Source organism: Monocercomonoides exilis, assembly GCF_001643675.1.
Source record: "Monocercomonoides exilis strain PA203 chromosome Unknown scaffold35-1074681, whole genome shotgun sequence".
Taxonomy (NCBI): Eukaryota; Preaxostyla; order Oxymonadida; family Polymastigidae; genus Monocercomonoides; species Monocercomonoides exilis.
In genome coordinates, this window is record NW_027150580.1 from 934,247 (window position 1) to 960,015 (window position 25,769).

At 37.5% G+C, this 25,769-nt stretch overlaps 7 protein-coding genes across 7 annotated transcripts; 4 read left to right on the top strand and 3 right to left on the bottom strand.

The window, feature by feature from the left end:
• Positions 1–564: 564 nt before the first annotated feature.
• On the bottom strand, positions 565–9,753 carry MONOS_12695 (uncharacterized protein; the record flags this gene model as incomplete). The annotated part of the gene is made up of 1 exon (XM_067865335.1): positions 565–9,753. The coding sequence occupies one exon, from the start codon at positions 9,751–9,753 to the stop codon at positions 565–567; it is 9,189 nt and encodes a 3,062-aa protein (XP_067724003.1).
• Positions 9,754–12,709: 2,956 nt separating this feature from the next.
• On the top strand, positions 12,710–13,807 carry MONOS_10486 (U2 small nuclear ribonucleoprotein B''). Its single transcript, XM_067862940.1, has 5 exons — positions 12,710–12,770; positions 12,889–12,954; positions 13,011–13,183; positions 13,262–13,518; positions 13,572–13,807. The coding sequence occupies exons 1-5, from the start codon at positions 12,755–12,757 to the stop codon at positions 13,726–13,728; spliced, it is 669 nt and encodes a 222-aa protein (XP_067724004.1). The 5' UTR covers positions 12,710–12,754; the 3' UTR covers positions 13,729–13,807.
• MONOS_10485 (putative WD repeat-containing protein 92) lies at positions 13,798–15,365 on the top strand (the record flags this gene model as incomplete). The annotated part of the gene is made up of 6 exons (XM_067862939.1): positions 13,798–13,980; positions 14,064–14,161; positions 14,244–14,476; positions 14,552–14,801; positions 14,941–15,036; positions 15,149–15,365. Exons 1-6 carry the CDS (start codon positions 13,807–13,809, stop codon positions 15,363–15,365), a joined length of 1,068 nt encoding a protein of 355 aa, XP_067724005.1. The 5' UTR covers positions 13,798–13,806.
• A 183-nt stretch (positions 15,366–15,548) lies between these two features.
• MONOS_10484 (putative Proteasome subunit beta type-5-B) lies at positions 15,549–16,928 on the bottom strand. The gene is made up of 5 exons (XM_067862938.1): positions 16,861–16,928; positions 16,646–16,757; positions 16,480–16,591; positions 16,281–16,410; positions 15,549–16,210 (listed from the first exon to the last, which is right to left on the bottom strand). The coding sequence occupies exons 1-5, from the start codon at positions 16,900–16,902 to the stop codon at positions 15,899–15,901; spliced, it is 708 nt and encodes a 235-aa protein (XP_067724006.1). The 5' UTR covers positions 16,903–16,928; the 3' UTR covers positions 15,549–15,898.
• Positions 16,929–17,072: 144 nt separating this feature from the next.
• MONOS_10483 (kinesin 14D) lies at positions 17,073–20,616 on the top strand (the record flags this gene model as incomplete). Its single annotated transcript, XM_067862937.1, has 2 exons — positions 17,073–17,096; positions 17,302–20,616. The coding sequence occupies 2 exons, from the start codon at positions 17,073–17,075 to the stop codon at positions 20,614–20,616; spliced, it is 3,339 nt and encodes a 1,112-aa protein (XP_067724007.1).
• A 237-nt stretch (positions 20,617–20,853) lies between these two features.
• On the top strand, positions 20,854–22,170 carry MONOS_10482 (putative casein kinase II beta chain 2). Its single transcript, XM_067862936.1, has 2 exons — positions 20,854–21,401; positions 21,495–22,170. The coding sequence occupies exons 1-2, from the start codon at positions 20,936–20,938 to the stop codon at positions 21,857–21,859; spliced, it is 831 nt and encodes a 276-aa protein (XP_067724008.1). The 5' UTR covers positions 20,854–20,935; the 3' UTR covers positions 21,860–22,170.
• On the bottom strand, positions 22,161–25,731 carry MONOS_10481 (putative Divalent Anion:Na+ Symporter (DASS) Family Protein; the record flags this gene model as incomplete). Its single annotated transcript, XM_067862935.1, has 4 exons — positions 22,161–22,940; positions 23,054–23,594; positions 23,705–25,614; positions 25,669–25,731. 4 exons carry the CDS (start codon positions 25,729–25,731, stop codon positions 22,731–22,733), a joined length of 2,724 nt encoding a protein of 907 aa, XP_067724009.1. The 3' UTR covers positions 22,161–22,730.
• Between the last annotated feature and the right edge of the window lie 38 nt (positions 25,732–25,769).

Here is a 25,769-nt window from a genome sequence, read left to right on the forward strand (position 1 = left end):
TTAAAAGTGTTGTGTTTTAAATTAAAAAAAAGAAATAAAAAAATAAACAACTTTTTTTAATAATGTTTTTTAAAATATTCTTTTTTACAATATCAATGAATCACCTTTACATTTTTTTATAATCATTTCAAAGCTGATTGGCTAATTTTCTTCATTATTTCTGTGTTTTTGACGTAGAAGAAAATTTTCAACTTAAATAACGAAGTGTAAGTGAATTTTTTATTCAAAAGGTTAATTTGCTTCAAATTGATATTTAATAATGTTTATGAATATTAATCTCAAACGTTTTTATAAAAGAAAAGTTAAAATCGGTCTTTGGTATCTTGAATCTTCATTGAAGTTATAGAGCCCAAAACCTGTCTCAATGGTGCATCGACGAAAAATCCAATTGCGGTCTTTTTATTAACAGCTAAATCTCTTCAGAAACTGTCAAATAATAAGTGTTAAATTCACTCAAATTAGTCTCAAAAAATCCAACTTTATTCTTTTTTGAATTATCCTTGCTTAGTCTCTTTCAATTTACATTCAACTTTCAATTTCTTTCGTCATAGCTTGTATGATGAATCAAATAAAAATAGCATCAGTCTGTGATGTTTCGGCAGTAACCGTTTTTTCTTTTATTTGCTCTATTTTGCTTTCTTCATCCTCCTTTGATGATTGCTCTAAGTCGATTGCATCAGAGACAGTCAACATGACTGTTCCAGCATGAAAGCGCTGGATGAATTCTCTTTTCAGATTGTACAGTGTTGGTCGTTGCAAAGGATCTGGTGAATAGCATTTACGCATAACATTCCACATTCCACACTCCTCCGTCAGATTAATATCTGGCCTTTCGCCATTCACAATCTTCTGACCAGTCGTCTCTGCCTCATATTCTCCAAATGGGATTTCCAGCGTCAAGCACTCCCAAAGCATCATCCCAATTGAGAATGCCACAGATTTCTCAGTTGCTCCCATGTTCCTGTTCATCAGCAGCTCGGGCGCCTTCCACCTCAGGCACTCTTTTTTGTAATTGTCCTCATCTTCAAATGCTGATGATGGTAGAGAATCACTTTCATCATCATCACTTGCAGATGTCACAATAGTTGATGAAGAGATGGAAGAAGAGTCGGAATCTGATGAACAGTCAGAGTGCAAAGCGATGCAAATTACCATGTGCTCTGAGAAGAGTACAATATGGGGACTCAAGTTTGACAAGGAGGGAAGTTCATCTTCCTCATCTTCAAACGAGTGGAGTGCTCCGTTCGCCACCCAGAATAAAACCTGTGCCGCTGTTTGTTCTCTCTCCTTTAATGAACCAATTGCTATTTCCTTTGTCTTATTCAGCCCATGCAATAACATGAACAGCGAATCCCTCAGATCCACAATCAATTTCTCGTGAGGCGATGAGCATGCCATTGCATCCACCAGATTCGACATTGATGAAGTTGTTGGACACAAATCCTCCCCTCGAACAAATGTAGAATCTGAATCAGTTGAACAAGTGGATGAAATGGATGGCGAAGGAGTTCTATTTCTAATCTTTTCCTCTTCAACCTTTTCCAATGCCCATTGAGGGATCTTGTCTGAATCCTTTCCAAGAATACATTCAGTTGATCCACTCTCAGATAGAAGATGTTCTGATGATTCCGAATGCTGCATATTCGTATCATACACCCTCTTCTTTATCCTCTCATCATTCTTCTTCTCTGCCTCTCTTTCTGCTCTCCTCCACTGCTCCTCAGGCGACATCTCCATCGTCACCATCTCAAATGCCTTTGGATCCTTTCTAATGTTATCATTCACAATCTCTCTCAGATCTTCTGCTTCATTCTTAACCTTCTTCCATTGAACAGCCAGAACAATAATGACTACAAGCAGTATTACAACAATCGCAATGCAAACAATCAGCAACCAATAAGATTTTCCTTCATTTCCTCCTTCAACAATTCTTTCATTTCCCTTTGAGTCACTCTTGCTCCCGTTCTTCACAACAAATCCAGCTGCCGATGAGGAGGCTTCCTTGTTTCCAAACAGTATCGACACTGAAACTTCTGTTTCAGGGGGTGCATCTGCAACAACAGACAAGGGCACTTTGCCATCCACCTCACTCTCATCCACAAATCCCGAATCTTCAAACACATAATGGTCGATAACTTCCACATCGTTTGTCAGCGATATCATGCGGAATGACAGGTTGCATGGAAGCAAAAGCGATCCCTTGAAAATGAGCCTCAGGTTGTTTCCAGCTTTTTCCACTTCAACATTTCGAAGTGTTGGGATGAAGAACGGCGAAGCTCGTTCTTTCGCAATTCCTTCCAGTTCACACCCTTCATTCAGAATCCACAGCGATGTGTTATCTTTTATTCCATCTCCACCCTTCACACTCACAACATTCAATTGCGCAGAATCCGAGCACTTCACATTTCTTCGAACAGATGGATATCCCTCAATCGATGGGTTGTTGTTCTCAAACTCTCCTTTCTCAATCTTCAGGCTGCCTCCCCTCATGCTCAATCCTCCTCTTTTGCAATTTCGAATTGTTGTTTCCTTCATCTCCACATGGCTCTTCTCCATATCAATCATTGATCCATTCCATTGGCATATCTCTTCTCCTTTCATTGTCTCATTTCTTTTCTTTCTCACTTCTTCGTTTCCCTCCCCATCAAACGCACACATCTCGATTTCAACACTTGCACTTTCTATTATCTCCACCATCATCCCTTTCTCCTTCGAATTCGAACATCCCTCAAACGAGCTGTTCAAAACTCTCACCAACTCCTTTGCTCCATCCATCTTCATCACACCTCCCTCATCCTCCACAGAAATGTTCTTAACTGTCATTTCTTTCACCTCCACTGCTGCTTTGCCTCCAACAACAACAACATCTCCTTCACACACAATGTTTGAGAGGCTTGTTTCATCCAGTGCCACCCTCGATTCTTCACAAAATATCAACAATGGTGCTGATGAGTGCAAATCTCTGAACATTGTTTCTTCCATTTTCAATTCTCCACTTTCCACTCTCACAATCGAGCACTCAAGCCTCTGCTCCCGTTCAGATGATCCAAATGCACATTCACAAATCTCCAACCTTCCATTCTTCGCTTTCATCATGCTCCTGTGCTTCGCTTCAAATCCTCCTCCAAACACAAACAAACACTTCTCCACAACACACTCATCCACAAACACCACAATGCTCTTCTCACTCCATATTTCATCAACCATTCCATTCAGATGGATTGTCGCCTCACTTCTTTTCATCGAAGTTATTCTCGCATCTCCAATCTCGCATTCTCCCCCAATCATCCCTTCTTCCTCAATCACAATGGCATTCATGATCCCTCTTTGAATGTGTTTTGCTGCGTTGTTGATGCTCTGGCATGGATCATCCAGTGATCCACATTCTCTGCCATCTGCTCCATTCACATTCACAAACACTTGAACGCCATAATAGAACTTGATCAGAGGAATCAGATCAACATCAACCCTGTTGATCTCATCTCTCCCATAAATCGAGTTGTTCGATTTCAGTGCTTCCTGGTTGAAATCAAGCACAAACAGTGTTTCGTTGATCTGCTTTTCAATCGAGTGGCATCGAATGAACACATCCTTCCCCACAAACGCTTCATTCATCCCAAACCAGATGTTCTCCATCATCAACCCAAGTGATCCAAATGCATTGCCGGCTGGCTCATTCAGATCGACTCCATCAACCATCACTCCTCCACCATATCCATTCACTTTCGAGCATTTGCACATCGAAAATGAACTGTCATTTATTCTCAAGAATGATTCTCCACTTTTCAGCACCACTTTCATCCCTCCTCCTTCCTCGCTATTCTCGCTTTTGCAATTCATTATTGAGCACGATTCAACCATGCACTCCATCCCTTCTGAAAATGTTCCCACACTCAATACCCCCGCCCCATTTTCTCCAAATGTGATGTTTGTGAATGAACAGTTCACAAATCTCAATTCTTGTTTGTCGTTTATGAGACAACAATTTCTCTCTCCTTTCAATTTTGCTTTTTCTGTTGCTCTATTTGTCTTTCCAGCCACAGTCATCGAAATCATGCTTCTTTCCATCACTCCAGCATTCGTGATATTCACATCCTCAACAATCACCTGAGTTACAATTGGGCTGAAACTGATGAACCCTTTCAATTCACCAATCATATTCAAAATGCATCTCTGAATCATGGCGCTCCCTCCATTCACTCTCATCAAGCAATATCCTGCGATCTCTGTCATTCCATTCATTGAGCCATATGAGCAATCCACAACAGATAGACAGGCATTTGTTCCTGATGATTCGATCAATATCTCATGTTGTGTGTTCATAGTTGGCTTGGTGAATGAAACATTGGCAAACGACAAACTCATATTCGATGATATTATTGAGTCATTCAAATCATTCTCGTCTTCATCACTGATAATCACTGCTGTCCCTTTCTTTGTTCCTTCAATCACAACTTGTGGCAACTCTGAATCTTGTGAATCTGGTGGCGATGAGGAAGAAAATGATATGGAATGGCTCAATAACCCTGATCCCATAATGGCAATATGCATTTCCCCTTCTCCAAGCGTTGAATATCGAAGTGATATCAAGTGGTCAATCGATGAACATGGTGCTTCTGAATATCCACACCCACTGAAGTCTCCTCCTCCATCTTTCGAAACATACCCATTTCCACTCCAGTTGCTCCACAAATACACAACAAGTGGAATCACGTATCCATCTTCTCCTGTTGTCTTCATCTCCCATCCACACAACTCATCCAATGATCTCAACTCCTCATCACTCATCTTCCATTTCAAGTGCTCCTTATTCACAATCTCACTCAGATCCCATCCAGAAACAAACGCATTCTTCCCTTTCCAAGCGTTGCATCCCTCAAATTCTATTCCTTCGAGCACAAATGATTCCATCACATCTAACAATTCAACAAACATCCCTCCGCCCATCCCTCTCCCTCCATTCTCAGCATCCTCTGATGGAACTTCACATTCAGATAAATCCACATTATTCATTTCCAAGCTCCCTCCCTTCCCCACTGATATCATCATCCCTCCTCCTTTCATCCCATTTCCACTTGAGCAGGTTGAAGAAAAATTGCATTCTTCAACTTTTGCGCTTCCTCCTTCATTCATCCCAATATTCAAACATCCCCCTCCTCCATTTCCACCTTCCACATTCATCTCCACTCCATTCACTCTGCTGTTCTTCAATTCCAATTGAACTCCATCAGTTATTGATATTGGTGATTTCCCATTCATTGTCAGTGTCACTCCACTTTCCATCGCAAATCCATCAACAATCAGATTTCCTCCTGTCATGTCAATGATGCTGTATCCTATCTTTCCATTGGTCAATCCCCCGCCCTCAAATGAGACTGAACAGTTCGTCACACTGAGTGTTGATGTTGAATGGATGAATGCACTTCTCCTCGAATTCAACTGACCTTTCACAACAAATGAAAGTCTCCTCATTGTCAGTGAACTCGAACATCCAACAAGCCAATCTTGTGTGGCTGATCCTCCATCACTCACATTCACTCCCATCCTCCCACCCTCTGATGATGAAGATGACACTATTCTGCCTGAAATTATCACACAAAATGATGGTCCTGCTATTTCATTGGTTATTGACGAAGATGAGACAACCTCAATTTCTTTTGAACTTTCACTCAATCTCGAGTTCGCACAATAATCAACTGTCAAACACCTGAATCCATCAAATCCACAATGGTTGTGATCCAACCCATTTCCTCCACTCCCATCAACAATCACTTTTGTACCCATCGAGCACAAGTACACAAACAGTGGAATCACTCCACTTTCATCCCCATTCTCGCTCCCACTCAGTTTCAATGCATCTGATGGAATGGTGCTTGTGTCAAAAAAGGTAAATGAGCTGGTATTCACTTTTGACTCCAAAAACACACCACTCCCACAATCAACAAACACATCCTTCCCATATGAGGCCATATTCCCATGATCTTTCGAAAACTTCACATTATGTTCAATTGTCGATCCACATCCCTCGCTTTCCATCATCACAAACATCCCTCCTCCTCTCGTTCCTCTCCCTCCATTATTCTCCGCCTTATTCCCATCAATCACGCTCATTCCATTCACAACCACTTTTCCATTTCCCTTCAATTCAACACACATTCCTCCTCCTTTTCCACCACCACAACTGCACCCATTCACATTGCATCCATCAACAGTCAACATTCCACTCGTTCCAACTGTTCCTTTCATCCATCCTCCATCTCCCTCATTCTTCACAACTCCACTGATATTGCATCCTGAATAAATCACACTCGTCATTCCTTCACAAAATTCAATCGCTGAATGATCATTGAATGTCAGCCCTTCTTCAATCACAAATCGTTCCATTTTCAGACTCCCGCTCTGCGCATTCACAATGCTGTATCCAAAGGCCACACTCGATGTGCTCTCTGACATATGAGCAACTGAGCAGTCTGTGAGTGTGAGTGATGAGCTGGTCAAAGCAATGAGTGATGTTGCACTCGATAACGAAAATGGAATTTGGAACGCAATGTTCTTTATTGAACTCGCACTCTCAACATTTATCAAATACGAAGTTGTCATTCCACTCGGCACCTTCACATTCACATTCGTCTTGTTAATCCCACAATACACCTCCCATTCATATGACCCTGCCATCGACACAACTTCTCCCAGCTCAAACCCTGAATCCAGCACAATCTTCTTCTTTGACGAGCTGAATCTGTTCTGTGCTGCCTTTGTGATCGTTTTGCATGGAAAATACCCAAACCCACAAAACCACGAGTCATATCCTCCATACCCATTCACCTCCTTCCCCACATGTGCTGCTCCTGAAAATGCATCCAAAAACACATTCAATGGGAATATTCCCATCCCTTCCTCATTCCGGTCATATCCCATCAGCTCATCATAAATTGATGCATTGTGTCCAACATTCAGCTTTACGGCTGTTATTGTTCCACTTGTCATCCAACTCCCATTCACAAACACATCTTTCCCTCCCAATGTTGCACTGCAACCAACAAAGTTTACTGATGATATCGCAAAATCAAATGAGTCATCTGCCAGAAATAGCATCACACCTCCTCCATATCCACTGCTCCTACACTGTTTGAACGCTGTTGATCCTCCACTGTGCGATGTTGATGTTCCAATTCGAGCTTTGCTTGTCGAAGACGCTAACTCAATCTTTATACCACCTCCATTCCCATTCACGCATTCACATCCTTCTATTGTTGTGTTCCACACCACAAATGTCTCTCCTCCCTTTACACTTTTTGCAATCACAACCCCATCACCTGTTGTCCGATTCACATTCCGAATTGTCAAATTCCCCAGCACACTCTCTCCTGATGTTAATCCTGCTGATGATGGTTCAGAAAATAGAGGTTGACTCATTTTCATATTTTTAATCTCAACTGCACTAATCTTCAGCTGATTCAGTGCCACATCAAACACAGATGCTGAAATAACACTTCCTCCAGTTGGACCTAAGATCACCACACCCTCCAGCAAAAGTGATCCACTCCCCACAGACACCAAAAATACACTCGGCGATGAGCTTCTTGCCACATTGTGGTCGATCTCCACATGCCCCACCTCCAGTTGCCCACTCGTCACGCTGAATAGTGTTGTCGAAGAGGTCGAAAGCGCACTCGTTCCAATCACACTCACCTCCCTCCCTTTCCCATCAATCGAAATCTTCTTTTCCCCAACACTGATTGTTGTCCCCTCACTCTCATGCCTTCCACCCAGCACTGTGATTGCCGAGCTCAGCTGTGCCATGCTCGAACTAACTGCATGCCCCACTGTCTTGCAAGGTACTGCCTCACTCATCCCACACAAATTGTTTGCGTCATCTCCACTCACCCCAACATATCTATCCTTCATCCCCTCCTTCAGCCAATCCTTCTTTTGTGTTTCCTGAAAAGTATTATTTAAATAGCACACTCTTTTTTCATTTGCATTCGTTGTGTAAGATTCATAGAATGGGTTGTTCGATGAAAAGAGATTGTATCGATCTTCAAAATACACATCATGGCCATATGGAGTGGAAGCGTTGCAACTGCAATCGTGAAAGAAAAAGAAATAGCAATAAATGTTGTTGCTTGGAGCTGTTGATTGACTTGGAGCAAAACACAATCCTCCGCCAGTTGATGTTGCGTTGCACGAAATGAACTGTAGGCTCCTCAATTTGAATGCAGATGGAACACCATAGCAATACATCCCTCCACCACCAAAATCCGTAAGAGAGCAAAACGTGAATAAGCAATCAAACACGCAAGCACTCTCTCCTTCTCCAATTTCCGTTATGATACATCCTGTTCCCGATATATTAAAACTTTCTAAAAAGATTCCTCCTCCATAATCAGCTGCTTTGCAATTCTGATATTCGCAACCACTTATCCTAATGCAAGTCGAAATTGAATAAGCATATATCCCTCCTCCACCATATCTATCAGCTGTACACGAATTGAACGAGTTATATTCCATTTCAATTGATGATATATCACAGCATGCAATTCCTCCACCATAAGAACGTGCATAACAATCATTGAATGAGCAATATTTCGCTGTAAGTATTCCTGATGCCAGATTATACATATAAATAGCTCCTCCATTTGAAGCTCCATCTGTATAACCGAGACTTGTCCCTGTTGTTTTCGAGCCATTCCATTCGCACCAGGTGAAAATGTTCGCTTCATCAGCTGTTTCATTCTGTCTTCCTGGCTTTGATGGATTCTCTTCGCTTCCAATGAACTCAACATTTTTCGTTCTGAGGCATCCAACAAAAGAGATATTCGAGGCAGTCAACGAAGATGATCGTAAGTTGATCGATCTCACAATCCCTCCATCATACGCATCGCAAACTGATGAAAATGAGCAGCTGCTCATCGTGCATTCGCTCTCACAAAAGGAAGGGCTCAGCAACGAAGATTCAGTTGGCTTGGTGGAAATATTGAAAAAAACCAAATCCGAAAGTGAAACACCTCCAATTGATGCAGATCCCAAAAATGGTGCAGATGACAGGCAAAATGAAGAGAAACACGATGAAGCGACAGCAACACGGCAATGATCTGCTTTTTCGTTCTCAACAGCATTTGACGAAAAAAGTGGTGGGGCATCAAATGAAAGCAGACTTGATGGGATCAGAGTGATGCTTTCAACAATTCCACAGCTTTCAATGAGTTCGAGTGGGGATGTCCCACAGCCGACAGCAACCTCACATCCCCTCAAAACAACACAACTCCTTTCCTTTCCACAAATCACCGACTTTCCATTCACACATCCCAAACTCAGCCCTTTCCATCCAACTGAGCTGTTCTTCAAAACAAAATTTCCTTTCAAAAAACATTCTCCAATTTCCATGTTGTTTGTCTGTTGCCCTGAAGTGCCCTCGTCAGAATGTTCTTTATTTGTTTTCATGTGGCTCCTTTTTTCATTCCAAAGCTCCTTCCCTTCGTTGTTTTCTCTATTTTTTCCGGATTTGCTTTTCATATCCGTATTTTCCTTCAAAATTCTGCCTTCAAATGTTGCACGTGCCTCAAAATAATTGTGACTATCGCTTTTGCCAATTGATTCTTTTCTGGGGAAAACTTCAATTTGTGCAGGAATCATTTTTTCGCTTTTTGAACAACCGGTTTCAGACATATCTTCGAACATTGCGCCACTGTTCACATGTTTGCATCCAATGTTCCATTCAATCACAGCCAACAAAAATGTCGATATATGCATTTTTGGTGAGATATGTTGATTTTTATTTTTCTTGATCTAATAATTTTATTATAGGTCATATTTTGATCTTTCAAACTAATGAATGGAAAATTTTTCTGTTATCGAATTTTATTTGTGGAAATTTATTGATAAATTCAATATGAAATAGTTGGCTGGATCAACAACTCATTAATTAATCAGCCTTGAAATTTTTATTTTAAAAAAATATTTATTTAACTGGTGAATGATGTCATATTATTTGCATTGGCATAAATAGGTTATTATTTTCGAAACCCTGTTTTTTCTTTAATAAATTTATGTTCGAATATTTCACTGGAACGTCAAAAAAAAAACATCGTTAAATGAAAAGACTCACAAAAGACATCATCATCTTTATTTGTGTTAAAAACACTTGTCTATTACACGGTTGTGATGAATTCAGCATTCGAACATAAAATCTCTTTGCAAAAATAAACAATATATCCAAAATAAAATTTTCGAAAAAAGTTATGATTTCAAAAATAATAACCCAAATTAATTTATAAATTTTGACATTTCAAGAAAAATGTGGGAAATTTATTATTGAAAGGATTTCATTGTCTAATAAGTGTGAAAATCGCTTGTTGACTGATCAAAGAAAAGAATTTTCAGCATATGGGTGATTATTTTTGAAATTATAACTTTTTTCTGGGAGTCAATTTTTCAAAAATTGTCATTGGGAAAAGATTTTGTGATAGAATTGTTGAATTAACACAACTTTTATCAAAACAAATGTTAAAGCAGAAATAAATATGATGTGGTCTTTTTAAAGCCTTTTCACTTTTCAATGTTATTTTGTTTATATAAAGGAGAAATATTCGAACCGAAATTTTTATTAGAAATAATACGACATCAAAAATATTGACCCAAATATTTTAAATTAAGATAACAAGATCGAATTTTTTTATTCTGGATTACGTAACTTCATTTCAAATTTAATCATATCATTATCAAAAACACCTTCTATTTTGGTGATGATTTGTGAGTAATAACAGAAATTTAATCAAAATACCAAATTTCATTTGATTTGAAAAATTTTCACATATACGGCTTTTCAAAAAGAATAACAAATTTGCATAATTATATTTGAAATGATTTTGATGCTTAAATTTCAAGTGCATATGTAAATTGTTTATTTTTTTGTGATTTTAATTTTGATCTAAATATTAAGCTTTTAAAAAAAGTTTGATTGGGTCATCTTTTTAATGTGACTTTTTCCTTAACTGGCACTTTTTTTGTTTTTGCTCGCCAACAATTGAAAAACGCTGGATGACTTTCAGCACTTTATAAATCCTTTTTAACCAGTTTTATTCTATTTATTTACTGTCTTATTATTTATTTTTGTTTTTTATACATTTAGAAATTTCGTTTTTTTTTTTTTTTCGCGTTAAATTTAATAGGACTTTTACCAGCCCACCAGGCAACTCAAAAGAAATTGATGAGTTATTTTGAATTGCATAAACTATTATTTAACTGTTTTTAAATTCTTTTTTTCACAAACACTTTTTTCTTGTTTTTTTTCACATTTCATTTTTTTAATAACACACAAACATAATACTGATTATTTCTTTATAAATATAATGAAATGATTAAAATAAAAAATTTATATGAAAATAAAACATTCTTATAATGAAGTGCTGTCAAAATCGAACATTGTTTTTTTCTTTCTGTAAAGAATTCATCAAAATATCAAAAATGTGATCTCAGATCATCATAGGTTGGTACCATTTGCATATTCCAGACAAGTACATTTCAACAATGTTCAACTTTTTAAACATTTCATTAAAAGAATGTTTTATTTTCATATGGGTGATTATTTTTGATGTCGTATCGTTCCATTCAAATTTTTCGGTTCGAAAAAACTCCCTTGAATTTTAACAAATGAACGTAGAAAAGAGAATATGCATTTTCATAAGTCCATCGTTTTCAATTCAGCTTAAACATTTGTTTTTGAAACAGTTCTGATGAATTAAGCACTTGTATGAATAATCTTTACCCAATGGCAAACAATCTTTAAAAAAACAGCACACCGAAAAATGTTATTATTTCAAAAAGAATCACCCATATAAATTTTTATTTAAATCATTTCATTATATTTATAAAGAAATAATCAGTATTATGTTTGTGTGTTATTAAAAAAATGAAATGTGAAAAAAAACAAGAAAAAAGTGTTTGTGAAAAAAAGAATTTAAAAACAGTTAAATAATAGTTTATGCAATTCAAAATAACTCATCAATTTCTTTTGAGTTGCCTGGTGGGCTGGTAAAAGTCCTATTAAATTTAGCAAAAAAAAAAAAAAAAAAAAAAAAAAAAAAAAAAAAAAAAAACGAAATTTCTAAATGTATAAAAAACAAAAATAAATAATAAGACAGTAAATAAATAGAATAAAACTGGTTAAAAAGGATTTATAAAGTGCTGAAAGTCATCCAGCGTTTTTCAATTGTTGGCGAGCAAAAACAAAAAAAGTGCCAGTTAAGGAAAAAGTCACATTAAAAAGATGACCCTATTAAATGTGATAAAAAACAAAAATAATCAGTTTCCAATGGTATCTTTAATTTTGTTCAAGGATATTTGTTTCATGAGATATAATACACCTTTTGAAATATTCTTTATAAGAAAATCTAAAAAAAGATCCAGGAAAAAAAATTCACAATTTCAAAAATTTGATATTTTTCTGCTTTTTTAAAAAAGCCTAGGTATTTTTTTCAACATCGAAGTAATTGTTTCTTCCCTTTTCAACAAAGCAATAAATATTTATAGAATAGTATTACAAAGAAAAATATTCGAAATAATAAATTGTCATCATCTTTATTAATCAAAAAACATTAATATTTAATTTTAATTATTTCGTTATTTATTCAGCATTTTTGATGGTAATTATCAATTTAAAAAGAAGAAAAAGACAAAAGTTCATTTTTGAAAGAACATTGATCTTACCATCATTTATCCTTTTAATTTATTAGATTTTTTATTTTGAGGATTAATGATACAACCACAAGGTTTGATAAGAAATTTGAATATTTGCTAACATTTATTTGATAATTCATGTGAATTTCTTATTTGTTGTTTTGACTTGAAAAATGTTAACATTCAAAAATTATCCCTCACAACATTTAGCAAGTGTCGCAACTGGCATCGCAACACTATATGTCAATAACCTGAACGACAAACTTAAAAAACAAGGTTTTCTTTTTTATTTTATGAAACTATTCATTCATTCTGATACTTTATTAAAATAGAACTGAAAAGGAATTTATATCTTCTTTTTTCGCAATATGGAATTGTTATTGATATAGTTTGCTTAAAAACACAAAAAATGCGCGGGCAAGCTTTTATTGTATTCCGTGAACGGGGAATGGCCGCAATTGCAATGAAAAATCTTCAAGGAAAAAACTTTTTCGGAAAGCCTATGGTATGCAAAAATTTTAATAATAATTTTGAATTTTAAAGTTCATCTCATCATTTTATATAAATTTCTATCAAATGCAAGAACATTGCATATTCTAAAAGCCAGTCTTATGCAACAATGAGAGAAGAAGGATTAGACCCTCTATGGATGGAAAGAATGGTTCAATCTGAGCAAAGAATATTATCACTATTAGAGTCTGTTAAGCCACAAAATTCTTCTGAGGCTTCTTCTTCCACTTCATCTTCATCTGTCCCAACCATACCTCCCAATAAGGTAATTTTTGTTCAAGGACTCTCACCTTTACGAACTGAAAGCAATCTTGTGGCCTTGTTCTCCAAGTTTGGTAATTTTTAATTGAATGTTTTAATTAAAGAATGCTTTGTTTCGACAGATATCCAGGATTTGTTGAAGTTAGACTTGCTCCAACACAAAAGGAAGTTGCCTTTGTTGAATATCAGACAATTGAACAATCTACTCGAGCTATCGGAGGACTAGACGGTTATGTGATGGAAGATGGATCAACACTTCGCCTAAGTTATCAAAAATGATTTTATAAAATTAAAAAATTCACACTTCAGTTATTTTTATGTTTAAATTAGAAAATGTGATATGGCTTCAGATCAAAAATGGACAAGCCTCAAACTCTTGTATATCAAGAAAAGTCATTAAATTACACTTGCTATGATGCAAAGTGGATACCAAAAAGTGCTAGATTTGTTGTCTTAGGATGTATGCCAAGAGGAACAGGTGTAATTGAAGTATTTTCTCTTTATGGAGGAAAGCTTGAATCACAAAAACAGGTTAATTTTTTAAATCATAATTCTTCACAAAGAGTTATAACATTTTTCATATAATCACCCAAACATTTTTCATTTCATTGTAGATTGAAAAAAAGGCATCATTTAAATGTGGAACTTTTGGAGCTGCTCTTGAAGATCGTCTTCTTGCCACAGGAGACTTTGACGGAAGACTTTCACTTTGGTTTGCAACGATTGCTGAAATGTTTAATTTTTTAAACAATATTTCTTTAATTTTTGCAAATATTGTTATTTTTTTCAAAAAGGGATTTAGAACATCTTTCATCGCCATTATACACAGTTGGAGCACATAAACAGATTATCAACACAATAGATGGCTGCGGCGGTCGATGGGGACATGGAGCACCTGAAATTGTAACTGGAAGCCGAGATGGCTGCGTTCATGTGTGGGATCCTCGTCAAGACTCCGGACCTGTTATGAGCCTTATTGCACCAGAAAATCTTGAAAAAAAACCAGATTGTTGGGCAGTTGCTTTTGGTATCATATTTCTATTCAAAAAAACTTTTATGTTAAAAATATAATACCAATATTTATGAATAACTTTTTTAAAAGGAAATTCTTTTGATGACAGCGAACGTTGTGTTGCATGCGGCTATGACAACGGAGATTTGAAGTTATTAGACATGAGAACACGTTCACTACGTTGGGAGGCTAATCTTAGAAATGGAATCTGCTCTTTAGAGTTTGACAGAAGAGATATCGAGATGAATAAATTGATTGCAACAACTTTGGAAAGCAAGTTCTATTTATTTGATATGAGAACTCAACATCCACAAAAGGGTTATGCTAATTTGGCACAAAAGTTTGTTGATTATTTGAAAACAAAGAATTATGACATTATATGGATTGATTGAGAAAAACTATTCAACTTTTTTCATTCTTTTACAATTTGTATAATAATCTTCCACATTTTCTGTTTCGTTGATTATTTGTGTTTCCAGGGCATCAGAAGGAACATTATGGGACGTTTCTCATCTTCCACAAAATAGAGAATTATTTGCAACAGCCGGAGGAAAAGGAAGCATCGACATATGGAGGTTTAGTGGCAGTTAAATATCTTTTTTAGGCATTTATAATATTGTTGTACGTTATAAATAAACAACCATTTTCAATGCAATTGGATGATCGCAATTTAATCATATGATGCAGATATCGATATCCATCACAGCGATGGCGTGTTGATCCCGAGGACGGAAAGACTGAAGGTGTAATGGGAGAGGTGGAGCATGTGTGTGAACAGATGCTGTCTTCACAGCCAATTCACTCGATCGATTGGAATGCAGACAAACTGGGGCTGGGTGTTGTGACTTCGTTTGATCAGACAGTCAGGGTGATTATTGTGACAAGGCTGAACAAATATGAGTGAAACGAAAAGAACTGTTGAATGATACACGACTGTTTATATGAGACAAAAGTTCATTCAGTGCAGACTCTGCAAAACATGTATCGTAATTCCGTTTATGATAACTTCACTTCCAAATTCATTTCTCACTACAAACTGGTTTATTGATATTTTTTTATGACCTTTTTATTTCAATTTTTTTTTATCGCAAACATTCGAAAAGACACTTCATGGTTCAATTTGAAAATTATAATAAAAAAATTGACCATTTAAAATATTCCGAAGAAAGAAATCTTTATTTATGCAAAGCAGCGAGAAAACATTAAGTGAAGATTAAATAGATGCAAATTGAGGTGTACTGAAGTTGAGATGAAAAATGAAAAAACAAAAAGGAGCATAAAAAATAGATTCATTCTTCTCCATTACTAAAATATTCAATTCAGTCCTATCAGCTTCTCAGGCATGATTCCATTTCATTTGCAAGACTGTTGAAAAATTCTTCTTTTGCAATAATTCCTTTCTCATTTCTTTTTGTGTACTTCTTTTCTTACTCCCATTTATGCTCCAATTGGGAGAGGAGATGGGTCATCAATGTACTTGCCGAATAATTCGAAGTTGTCCTGCTTCACAACCCATCTTACCCCATTTTTGTCAGCAATTACCACATTCGTTAACCCTCCTGACGCAGAATCTCGATGCTGTGCGTGATAGATTGAACGCCGCGCTATATCAACAGCTTCTTCTTCTGTCAGATCTTCGCGATAATATTGGTCAAGAACACCGATAGCAAATGGCGAACCAGAACCACATGCAAAAATCTTTCCTTGAATTCTTTGGCCTTCAGAATCTATATAATACATATCAGGCCCCTGCAAAATCCACATAAAATTACATATATATTCATTTTAATAATTGTATAAAATTTATCAAATTTCATACAAATTGATCATATCCGACAATCATTGATCCAACAGAAAGGTCCCTTCCCTTATATTGATTCAAAATATTGGAATAATATTTGCTTGCTCCTGCAACAGTCATAGGACGCTTGTTTTTAAGTTCGTATAACCTGTATTAATTAGAAAAAAAGTGTTTATTTGTGAGAAAAACTATTTCAAATTAAAAAAAAGCTCCGTACTGTGCTTCCGCTCCTACAACACGGCTCCAATATTGGCAATCCGCAGCAGAACCTGCCATAGTAGAAACCATGATGTCATTGATTTGGATAATTTTTTTAACAGTTTGGCATGCTGGACAAAAGGAAAAATTTCTCAAAATTATTTTTGTCAAAACAAAAATCAAACAAATAACTGTCCCCATTGTACTTCTGGAATCAGATGCAATACATGCAAAATCTTTGCACAAGAAAGCTAAGCAAGTTGTACCATGCGCATAGTCAATAGAAGTGCCTTTAATCTATCAAAATTTCGGAGGATTGTACAAAAATAAATAAAAGTGAAAAAATGAATTCAATGGCAAAATCCCGATAAACATAAGTTATTTTAAATGTATCTCAAACTTTGTGGTCAGATTTAGGAGTATCCTTGAAAACAATCGACATTGATCTCAGAGAAAATTAATTAAAAATGGGAACAAATAATTATTCTGGAAATAACAAATACTCAATTTATTTTCAATCAACTGATACGTTCAAATACGTGTGAAATTATCTCTCGAATGAATTTTATCAACATGGGTCGGATCACATTTGAATATTATTAAAAACATTTTATGGAAGATGAAGAAAGCATTCATGTTTGCTTTTTTGTGAAACATTAAAGTTTTATTCCTCCTTAAAACGAGGCTTATTTTTAAAATGTGTTTTGAATGTATTATGCGAGAATTATTATTTCATTGTTTTTGTCTTTTCAAAGTGAAATGAATTATTTCATTCAATACAATTAATGTTATAATTTTAATTATGTCTTTGATGGTTTTTATCGCTTAAACACTTCGACAGGAAACAGAATTAGATCAAAAACAAAGATTTCTTGAATTGGAGACTGAAATTAAAGAAAAAGATATTGAAATTGAAGATTTAAAGGAAGAAATACGAAAAGTTCAGCAAGAAGCTAATGAGCTCAGAGCAAGGACTTGGAGAACGCTTCAAGAGAGAGATTGCATTGCAGAAAAAGAAATTGAAGTTAGAAAATCGATTCTATCATTTATTCAGGAGCAACGAATTGCTCACGATTCTTCCTTTATGGATGAAGAAAATGAAGAAGATTTGAATCTCGAAGAAAACAAGGATGATTTATTTTCAACAAGAACTCAACAAATAATTGATCTTTTATCAAATATTTATCAAAATTTAACGAAAGAATTTCAATCATCGAAAGTACCACCACATTTAGCTTCTCCCTCATTGCCACCCCAACCAGCTCAAAAAATAAACGATCCATGTATTCCAGAAATTCAGTCAAAAAACTCTCCACAAGCAAGTTCATGTTGCAGACAATCAGCTATTGACTCTCCTCTGACTTCTTCTCGGATTCCAAATGAAAACAAAGACCCAACTAGCTCATGTGCACAATGGCCACCGGGACATTCTTCGGAAAAAATGTGTTTTCTGGAGATGGAGGTAGAAGACGCTTGGGGGACTGCTCTGCGCTGTGAAGAAGAAGCGCGTGCAGCGAAAAGAAGGAGGCTGCAGATGGTTGAAGAGCTGAAGCATATAAACGTTTCGACGAAGGAGTTCTACGAGAGGCAGAAAAGGAAAGAGAGCGCCCTGATGGATGCGCTTCTCCACGAGACAGAAAGAAGCGAGAAGTTGGAGAAGATGAAGGAAGATGCTGAGATGAAGCTGAGCTCATTCAGAGAGAAAATAAAAGAGCAGACTTTGGCCGATCTTTCCTCTTTGAAGCTGGAAATAAAGGATGTGACAGAAGCACTCACGCACATGCAATCCACACAATATGTTTCTGACTATATATCTTCCCTCACTTCACCTTCCATTTCGCCACAACACCCCGAAACACCTCATTCCACATCGCTTACCACAGACGTCTGTGTGCCTGCGCCAATGCCAATGCAATCTCTTATGCCCACTTCATCGTCATCAGAAGATATCTCCAAAAAAGATCAGCCTTTGGATTATGCGACAGAAAATATTTTTTCAACTTTATCAGATAAAGATTCTTCTGAATCACCTAACATTTCAGAAAATGGAGCTGAATCTTCTCTTCCTTTATCAGCTTCTTCTTCTTCTTCTTCCACTTCCACTTCACTTTCATCTTCTGCACTTCAGATTAAATCATTTTTATCTCCGTCATTTTCAACCATTCCAACCATTTCATCTGTCCAATCACATCCACTTCGCCATTCGCCCGGTCAGCTTGCCTTTTCTTCTCTCTGCAATCTTCTCGGCTCTTCAGCGCGGCTGTCAGCAGAATGCCGAGTTCTCCGCCGCGTCCTCCGAAAGACACAAGAGCAGCTTGACAGAGAATCAACTGCCCGGCGCCAGCTGCACGATGCGATGCAGACACTGAAAGGAAACATTCGAGTGTTGGTGAGGGTGAGGCCGATGACTGTTGGAGAAGACAGAAGCAAGAAAGGATTGGCTGAGAAGCAAAAAGGAAGCAATTCAGAGTATTCTTCTTCGACTTCTTCTTCTGCTTCGTCTTCTGCTGCTTTGACTAACCTGGATGAAGAGATTGAGAATGAGATTATCGAACAGTCAGCTCCTCTCTCTTCGTTTGAATCAGACAGCCAGAGCATCCTCAAAATAACTGGAGAAGACACAGTCGAGCTGATGCACAGAGACGCACTCTATCTGAAAATTCCTTCATCTTCGTCTTCATCTTCGTCTTCGTCTTCGGCGAATCAGCTGCAAATACCCCCAAAAGTGTTCCACTTTGACAGGGTTTTTGGGGAGAACAGCTCAACTTATGAGATCTTTCTGGAGCTACAGCCTCTTGTCACATCGCTTTTGGATGGAAAGAACGTGTGTGTTGCTGCATATGGACAGACAGGCTCTGGGAAGACGTTCACAATGCAAGGAGTGCAGCATCCAGAAAAAGGGAACCTAAAAAGCATCGGAAAGCGGAAGGAGAGGAAAGACAAGGGGCTGATTGAGCTGCTTGTGGATGAAGTGTGGAACCAGGCAGGAGAGCGGAAAATGGGGAATGAAATAGCACAGGTGCAGCTGTGGATGAGCATCTGTGAAATACGAAGAGAAAAAGTGTTCGGAATGCTGCCTTCTGACAATGCTGCCAACAAAGAGCCAAAAGTGAAGCATTCGCCGTTTGCTGCTTTGCCTCCTCTGCCTCTACAGGCATCTTCAACTTCAATAACATCCTCTTTTTCTGGTGATGGAAGCATTTTGACACAGTCAATTAAAGATTGGCTTCTCAGATGGAACCTCACTGCACAGCCTGTTTCGTCGTCAACAGCTGCACTGGATCTCATCGATGCTGCTGCCAAACAGCGAAAAACAGCTCCGACGCTGATGAATGCTACGTCTTCACGTTCACATTTTGTATGCTCACTTTTTGTTGCATCGAAAAGAAGAGTGAAAAAGCAGAAGCAGCCGAACACAAAAGCACCATCTGCACAAAATCAGCAGCAGACAAGCAAAAAAGATGCATCTTCTGAAAAGAAGGATCTTCAGAGCATTTCAGACATTTCAAATGAAGAAGAGCAGAAGATAACAAAGGATGCTCTTAATGGTGGATCAGAACAAAACGATGAATGGGACGAAGAAGTCGTGTGCTCCAAATTAACGCTGATTGACCTTGCTGGCTCTGAAAATGCAGCACAGTCAGGAACAGAAGGCGCACAGCGGCTGGAATCTGCAGACATCAACAAATCTCTGGCTGCGCTTGGCTCAGTTTTGCATGCGCTTCAGATACAAACGAAGACTCAAACAAGAAAGACTCAAATATCGCAGCAAATGTCTCAACAAGGCGAAGTTAAACAAGTTGCAAAACAGCAGGCGTTGCCCAGAATACCATTTAGAGACTCGGTTTTGACGCAGCTGCTGGAAGACTCCCTTCAGATGGGATCAAAAATGATTATGTTGATTTGCCTTTCTCCCAACAAAATGAACTACACACAAACACAATTTGCCTTGGAATTTGGTGCAAATGCTTCACGGACTGTTGGACTAAGGAAAAAAGGAGAACAAATTATTAATTTTAATCCCGGATCAGATTTGATTCTTCAAAATAAAGAACCAAAAGGAAAAGAATGGTCGAAAAAAAGTTTCGAGTTCAGACCATTGAGCTATCTCGATATATTGAGCGAAGCACAAAAAGGCAAGCAAAATGATGTTTGAACATGCAAAGAAAATAGATAAAGACAATTGAGACAAATTTTTTAGTTTTCTGAATTTTGTTCCATCTGTCATTTTTGACTTTTTTTTTAGTTATTCAATAATATTTCAATATATTTTTGGATGATAAAATCGGATTTATAATGATTTAATTGCAGAAAAAGTTTGAAACATATCTTTGATTTATTCATAAAAGAAAAAAATTTGTCACAATTTTGTACTTATTGGATCTAAATAACCACAGTTGACTTTTCAATCCACTCATTTTTTTTGAACCGCTGTTTTTGCTCCGGTTTTCATTGATTCCAAATTAATTCGCAGAATGACCGACATGTATTCAGAATCGGAATCATCTAGCGAAGACTATTGGATCAAATCTTGGATAAGCGAGCCAAAAAATTATTTTCTTGTTAGAGTGCCTCAGTCATTTATTTTAGATGAGTTTAATCTATTTGGACTTTCAAGATATGTTTTCCATTGCGAAGAGGCACTTTCAGCCCTTTTAGACGAAGAAGATGAAGACAGTGAATCTGATCTTCAATTAATTGATCTTGAAGCGCAAAAACTTTATGGATACATTCATCAACGATTTCTTACAACAAGCGCTGGCCTTAGAGAAGTGAAATATAAATATAAGAAAAAGCAATTTGGAGTATGCCCTCGTCTCAGTTGTTGCGACCAGCCACTTCTTCCATGTGGACTCTCAGAAAGTTTTGGAAAGGGAACCGTTCATGTGTTTTGCCCTCGTTGCGAAAATGTATATTTTGTTTTAAATCGTGAGAAAGGAGGTTTGAGATTGATTTTTGGTATATTATGAAAATATTTGACCTTTATTTTCTTTAAAATATTTTTATTTGAAAAAAAAATGTATTTTTCTTAAGTTATTGATGGAGCAAATTTTGGTCCAGCATTTCCTCACTTATTTCTCATGACATATCCCGAATATCGTCCAGACACCAGTGAAAAGAATGAAACTGGATTTGAACCAATTGTGCAGTCTCTTCATCTGCTGAAAACAACATACATTCAACAAATAAGAGCTCAACAAATAAGAGAAGGAGTTCTGAGAGAGACATTTTTGAATAGCGATGAAACAGCACACGTTACACCATTTCCATCGCCAGCATCTTCGACATCTCCGTTTGGGTATCATACAACCGATAGCGGAAAAATAGATTTTGGTGAGTCAGAATCTTCATCAGAAAGTTTCTCAACAAGTTTTTCATCATCATTCCCAGATCATTGACAGCTGAATATACATTGTGGCTAATATGAGGTTAGAGTCAAACACAAATCTAATGGAATTCTTGCCTCTCCTTCCTTTTTTTATTGAACATTAAAGTGCAATGAATTGTTTTATGTCGTCGTGAAATTGATGAGCCTTTCGGAAAGTCATTTGAATGCTTCTCTTTTCCATGTACTTTCTTTTTGTATTTAGCCTTTTCTTGTACTTTTTATTTATTTATTTTTTAAATAATTGCTTAGAAATAAAAATTATTTTAATTTCCTTTAAATCTGTTTAGTTTTTTTAAAGAAGAAACATGATTGAGTATTCTAGTAACAGTTTTTCGAGATAATTGAAAAATGTCTTGAGCACCAAAATGATGCTTGCTGATATGGGGAAAGAACGAAAGCAAAATAGAAATCATTGATTAATAAAAAAGAGACGAAAAATACAATTTTGAAAAATATCAATGAACGAATATTCATACACGATGAATACAAAAATCATATAAAATGATAAATGCCTACAAAAAGGCAAAAGTTACGTTCAATAATCAAATTGCCAAACAAAAATGACAAAAAAATAACTTGTAACAACAGATTTGTAGATGTATGTATAAATAAGGATTTCAGCGTAGTTCAAAGAAAGGTAGTTGAAATAATACACATACAAACGGACATGCAAAATCTAAAAAGAAGACAATCCAATGCATTTGCTAAAGAACACATTGAAGAGCAGTGAAAAAAGAGGAAATAACAAAAAGAAAGATAAAAAAAGAAAAAAAAGAAGATTCGTTCTCTCTGATTTGAATATTATAACAAAAATATTCACTCATTTATTCACTCACTCCTTCATTCATTCATTCGTTCATTCATTCACATTCTAAACAGCACTAAAGATCCATCAACAGCCCGGTTCCATAGAAGATAGAGTTGATGAGAATATAACAGACAATTGTGACAGTCCCACCGTATTTGAAGTAGTCGCCGGGTGTCAAATATGGCTGGTGGTTGTCGTCCTCCACAGCATAACAGCACATGTTGGGGAACGACGCAACTGTCAGAAGCATCGGAGGAGACACGTGGAGTGCACACGCCATCAGCTGTTAAGGAAAAATAAAAAATGATGAAAAAACAATAATGTAAATTTTTAATATAAAAATTATTTAATTTATTCACAGTTAAGATGAAGCAAATAATCAAAAGAGATGCATACAATCAATTCAACATGGAACTGTGAACCAGCAATGATAGAGTTCACAATAGGGATCAGAACAATCGCAGCCACCGTGTGTGACACGAATATTGAGATGAATGCCACGACGAGTGTGAGGATGAGCAGCTGCACGTAAATGTTGAGCGTGCTGAAGGAAGGGCCAAAGAGCTCTGAGATCAGTTGCAGCAGCTGCGACGACTTGATCGACTCGCCCAGTGCTCCTCCGCCGAGCACAAGGAGAATCATATTCCACGGCAGCTGTGTGATGTCTGTGCGGGGCACGAGATTGAAGCCGAAGAAGATGCACAGCGGGATAAGCGCGACAATAGCCTCGTTGCCTAAGAAAGGAGCATAGCTGATGATGAACCAGAAGACGATGGTGACAACAGACACCACTGCCACCACAACCTGCTTGATTGTCCATTTGTGACTGGAAGGTGGAGTGAAGGGCACTTCTTTGATGTCTATTTTGTAGAAGCACCGCAGAAAGACTACGCAAACAATTGTTGACACCACAGTTACCGGAAGCGCTCCAATGGTCCTGCGAATGGAAAAAGAAATATTCATAAATTAATAAGCAATTTCATATTTATATATATCATAACAGTAAATTTATTATTTATTTTTATTAATCAAAAAAATGATACATACCATTTTCCAAAATCAATCTTTGAGTGATCGTTCATCGCCTTGTTGATGGCTTCCAGCCCAACCATACTCTGCGGCGATGCAAGCGGTGTTGCCATGCCAGCCACATTGCCTGCCATTGCAATCGACAAAAGAAGCATCTTCGAAAATCCACCGCGCACTGGAATTTCTCTGAGCACAGGCAGAATAAGTGAGATGATCAGAACAGTTGAGGAGATGTTGGAGATGAACATCGTCAGAAGATACTGCAGAACAGTCACAATAATCAGAAACACGACAGGTTTGCGTGCGATTTTGAAGTGTAAGACAGCTGTTGCGATCTTCAGATCGAGTCCCGTGTGTGTCATGGCCAGTGCAATTGCATAGCCTCCCATTGCCAAATACGGTGTGTTAGAGATCGTCGATGTTATCAATCGTGTTGCATTTTCCTTCCAGTCTCCTTGCAGCACATTCATTACCTGCGCCAGAAACGGAATAAACAGAGCAGTGACATGTGTCGGTAAGGCGTCTGTTGCCCACAAAATGGATGCCCAGATGAGCAGACCGAGACAGCGCATCTGTTTCGCAATGTTGTCCTTCCACGGAAACACGCCCATCACAATCAGCACCACAAACGAGATGATGACCCAGTGGTACTTCACGTGGAAGTACGCTGGCGACGGCGCTTTCCCAGTGGTGGACGAACCAGACGTCGTCTTCTCGCTCTCTTCTTCCCCAATCATCTGCGTGGCTGAGCCCTTTCCTGGAGTCTGCGCCAAGTCCACCGGAGTCATTGGCCGCACACCCATCTCTTCGCCTCTCGCAAGAAAGCGGTTGCGCACATCGATCAGCTCGCCTTTGCCTTGAATTGTGGATATCTGAGCACGCTGGCGGAAGGCGGCATACTCCCCAAGAATGGTGTTTTTCTTCCACGCAACCTGCGCTTCAGTTGAACTGCGGATATCAAACAGTAATTCTTCTTGCAGCTTTTCTTTTTCGTCTGGCTCCAGCGACATCTGACCAAGCAGCTTCGGGTTTGTTGCACCTGCATACTTCACAGAAGAGAATGTGTCCACATACAGCTGCTGGATCTGCTCAACAATCGCACTAATTGTAGGTAGCGCATCAAACTCTGCGCGCTCTTCTTTCTCCATTTGCATTTTCTCATCTGTCACAAGAGAAGAAATCGAACCTGTTGCAGGATCGTCCACAGACACCATCTTTTCAAGCTTTTTCAGAATCTTCCGAAATCCCTCTTTATTTACAACAACAAAATTCTCTATTTCTGTGCAATCTACAGAAAGATCAAGAAAGGCTCGCTTCAGCTCTAACACAGCTCCCTTTGTTGGTGCTGTGGCTGCAGCGCGATTTTTGATCTCACTTACTCGAGCAAATACAGCGGCCATTGCTTCTTTGCAAAAGGCTATAACTTTATTTTTTTCTTCTTCAAACAGAGCGCTCCATTTTGCAACGCAGTCATGTAACGAAACCATCGACACAGAAAATGATGATGAAGCAGGCATTGCTTGATCACTGCTGGATGCAGACTGAGAAGTCGAAGATGTTGTAAGGATTGATTCCATCTGAGCATCATTGTCCTCTGTTTCTTCTGGTTCGTCGTGTAATAGTGTTGTTGGTGATGATGAAGGATCAATTAAGGATTCTGAACGAACTTCTTCATCTCCCTCAAGAATTGGAGGTGAAACATTCTCTGAATCCGGCTCTACCCTCACCATTGGAATAAATTTCGTATTGTCTCCCATCCCTTCCTCGGCTTCAGGAGGGGCACTCGAGATTCCAGTTGTTTTACGAGGTTTATGAGTTTGGATAACTTCTGGAACGGATGTACTTAAATCATTCTGATCACTTTGTAAAAATCTTTTATTTATATAAGGAGCAAATATAGTTTTTATATTTTTTTTCAAAAGTTTGTACTATTCATTGGAAAAATATCAAAAAAATGAAAAATTGGAAATGAGATGAAATACATTTATATAATGTGCCTTCCATCTGTCCACTGCTATAAACTGCAATTGTCTACTAAATTTCATGTTTTATATACTCTATCAAATTCCTATTAAGAAAAAAA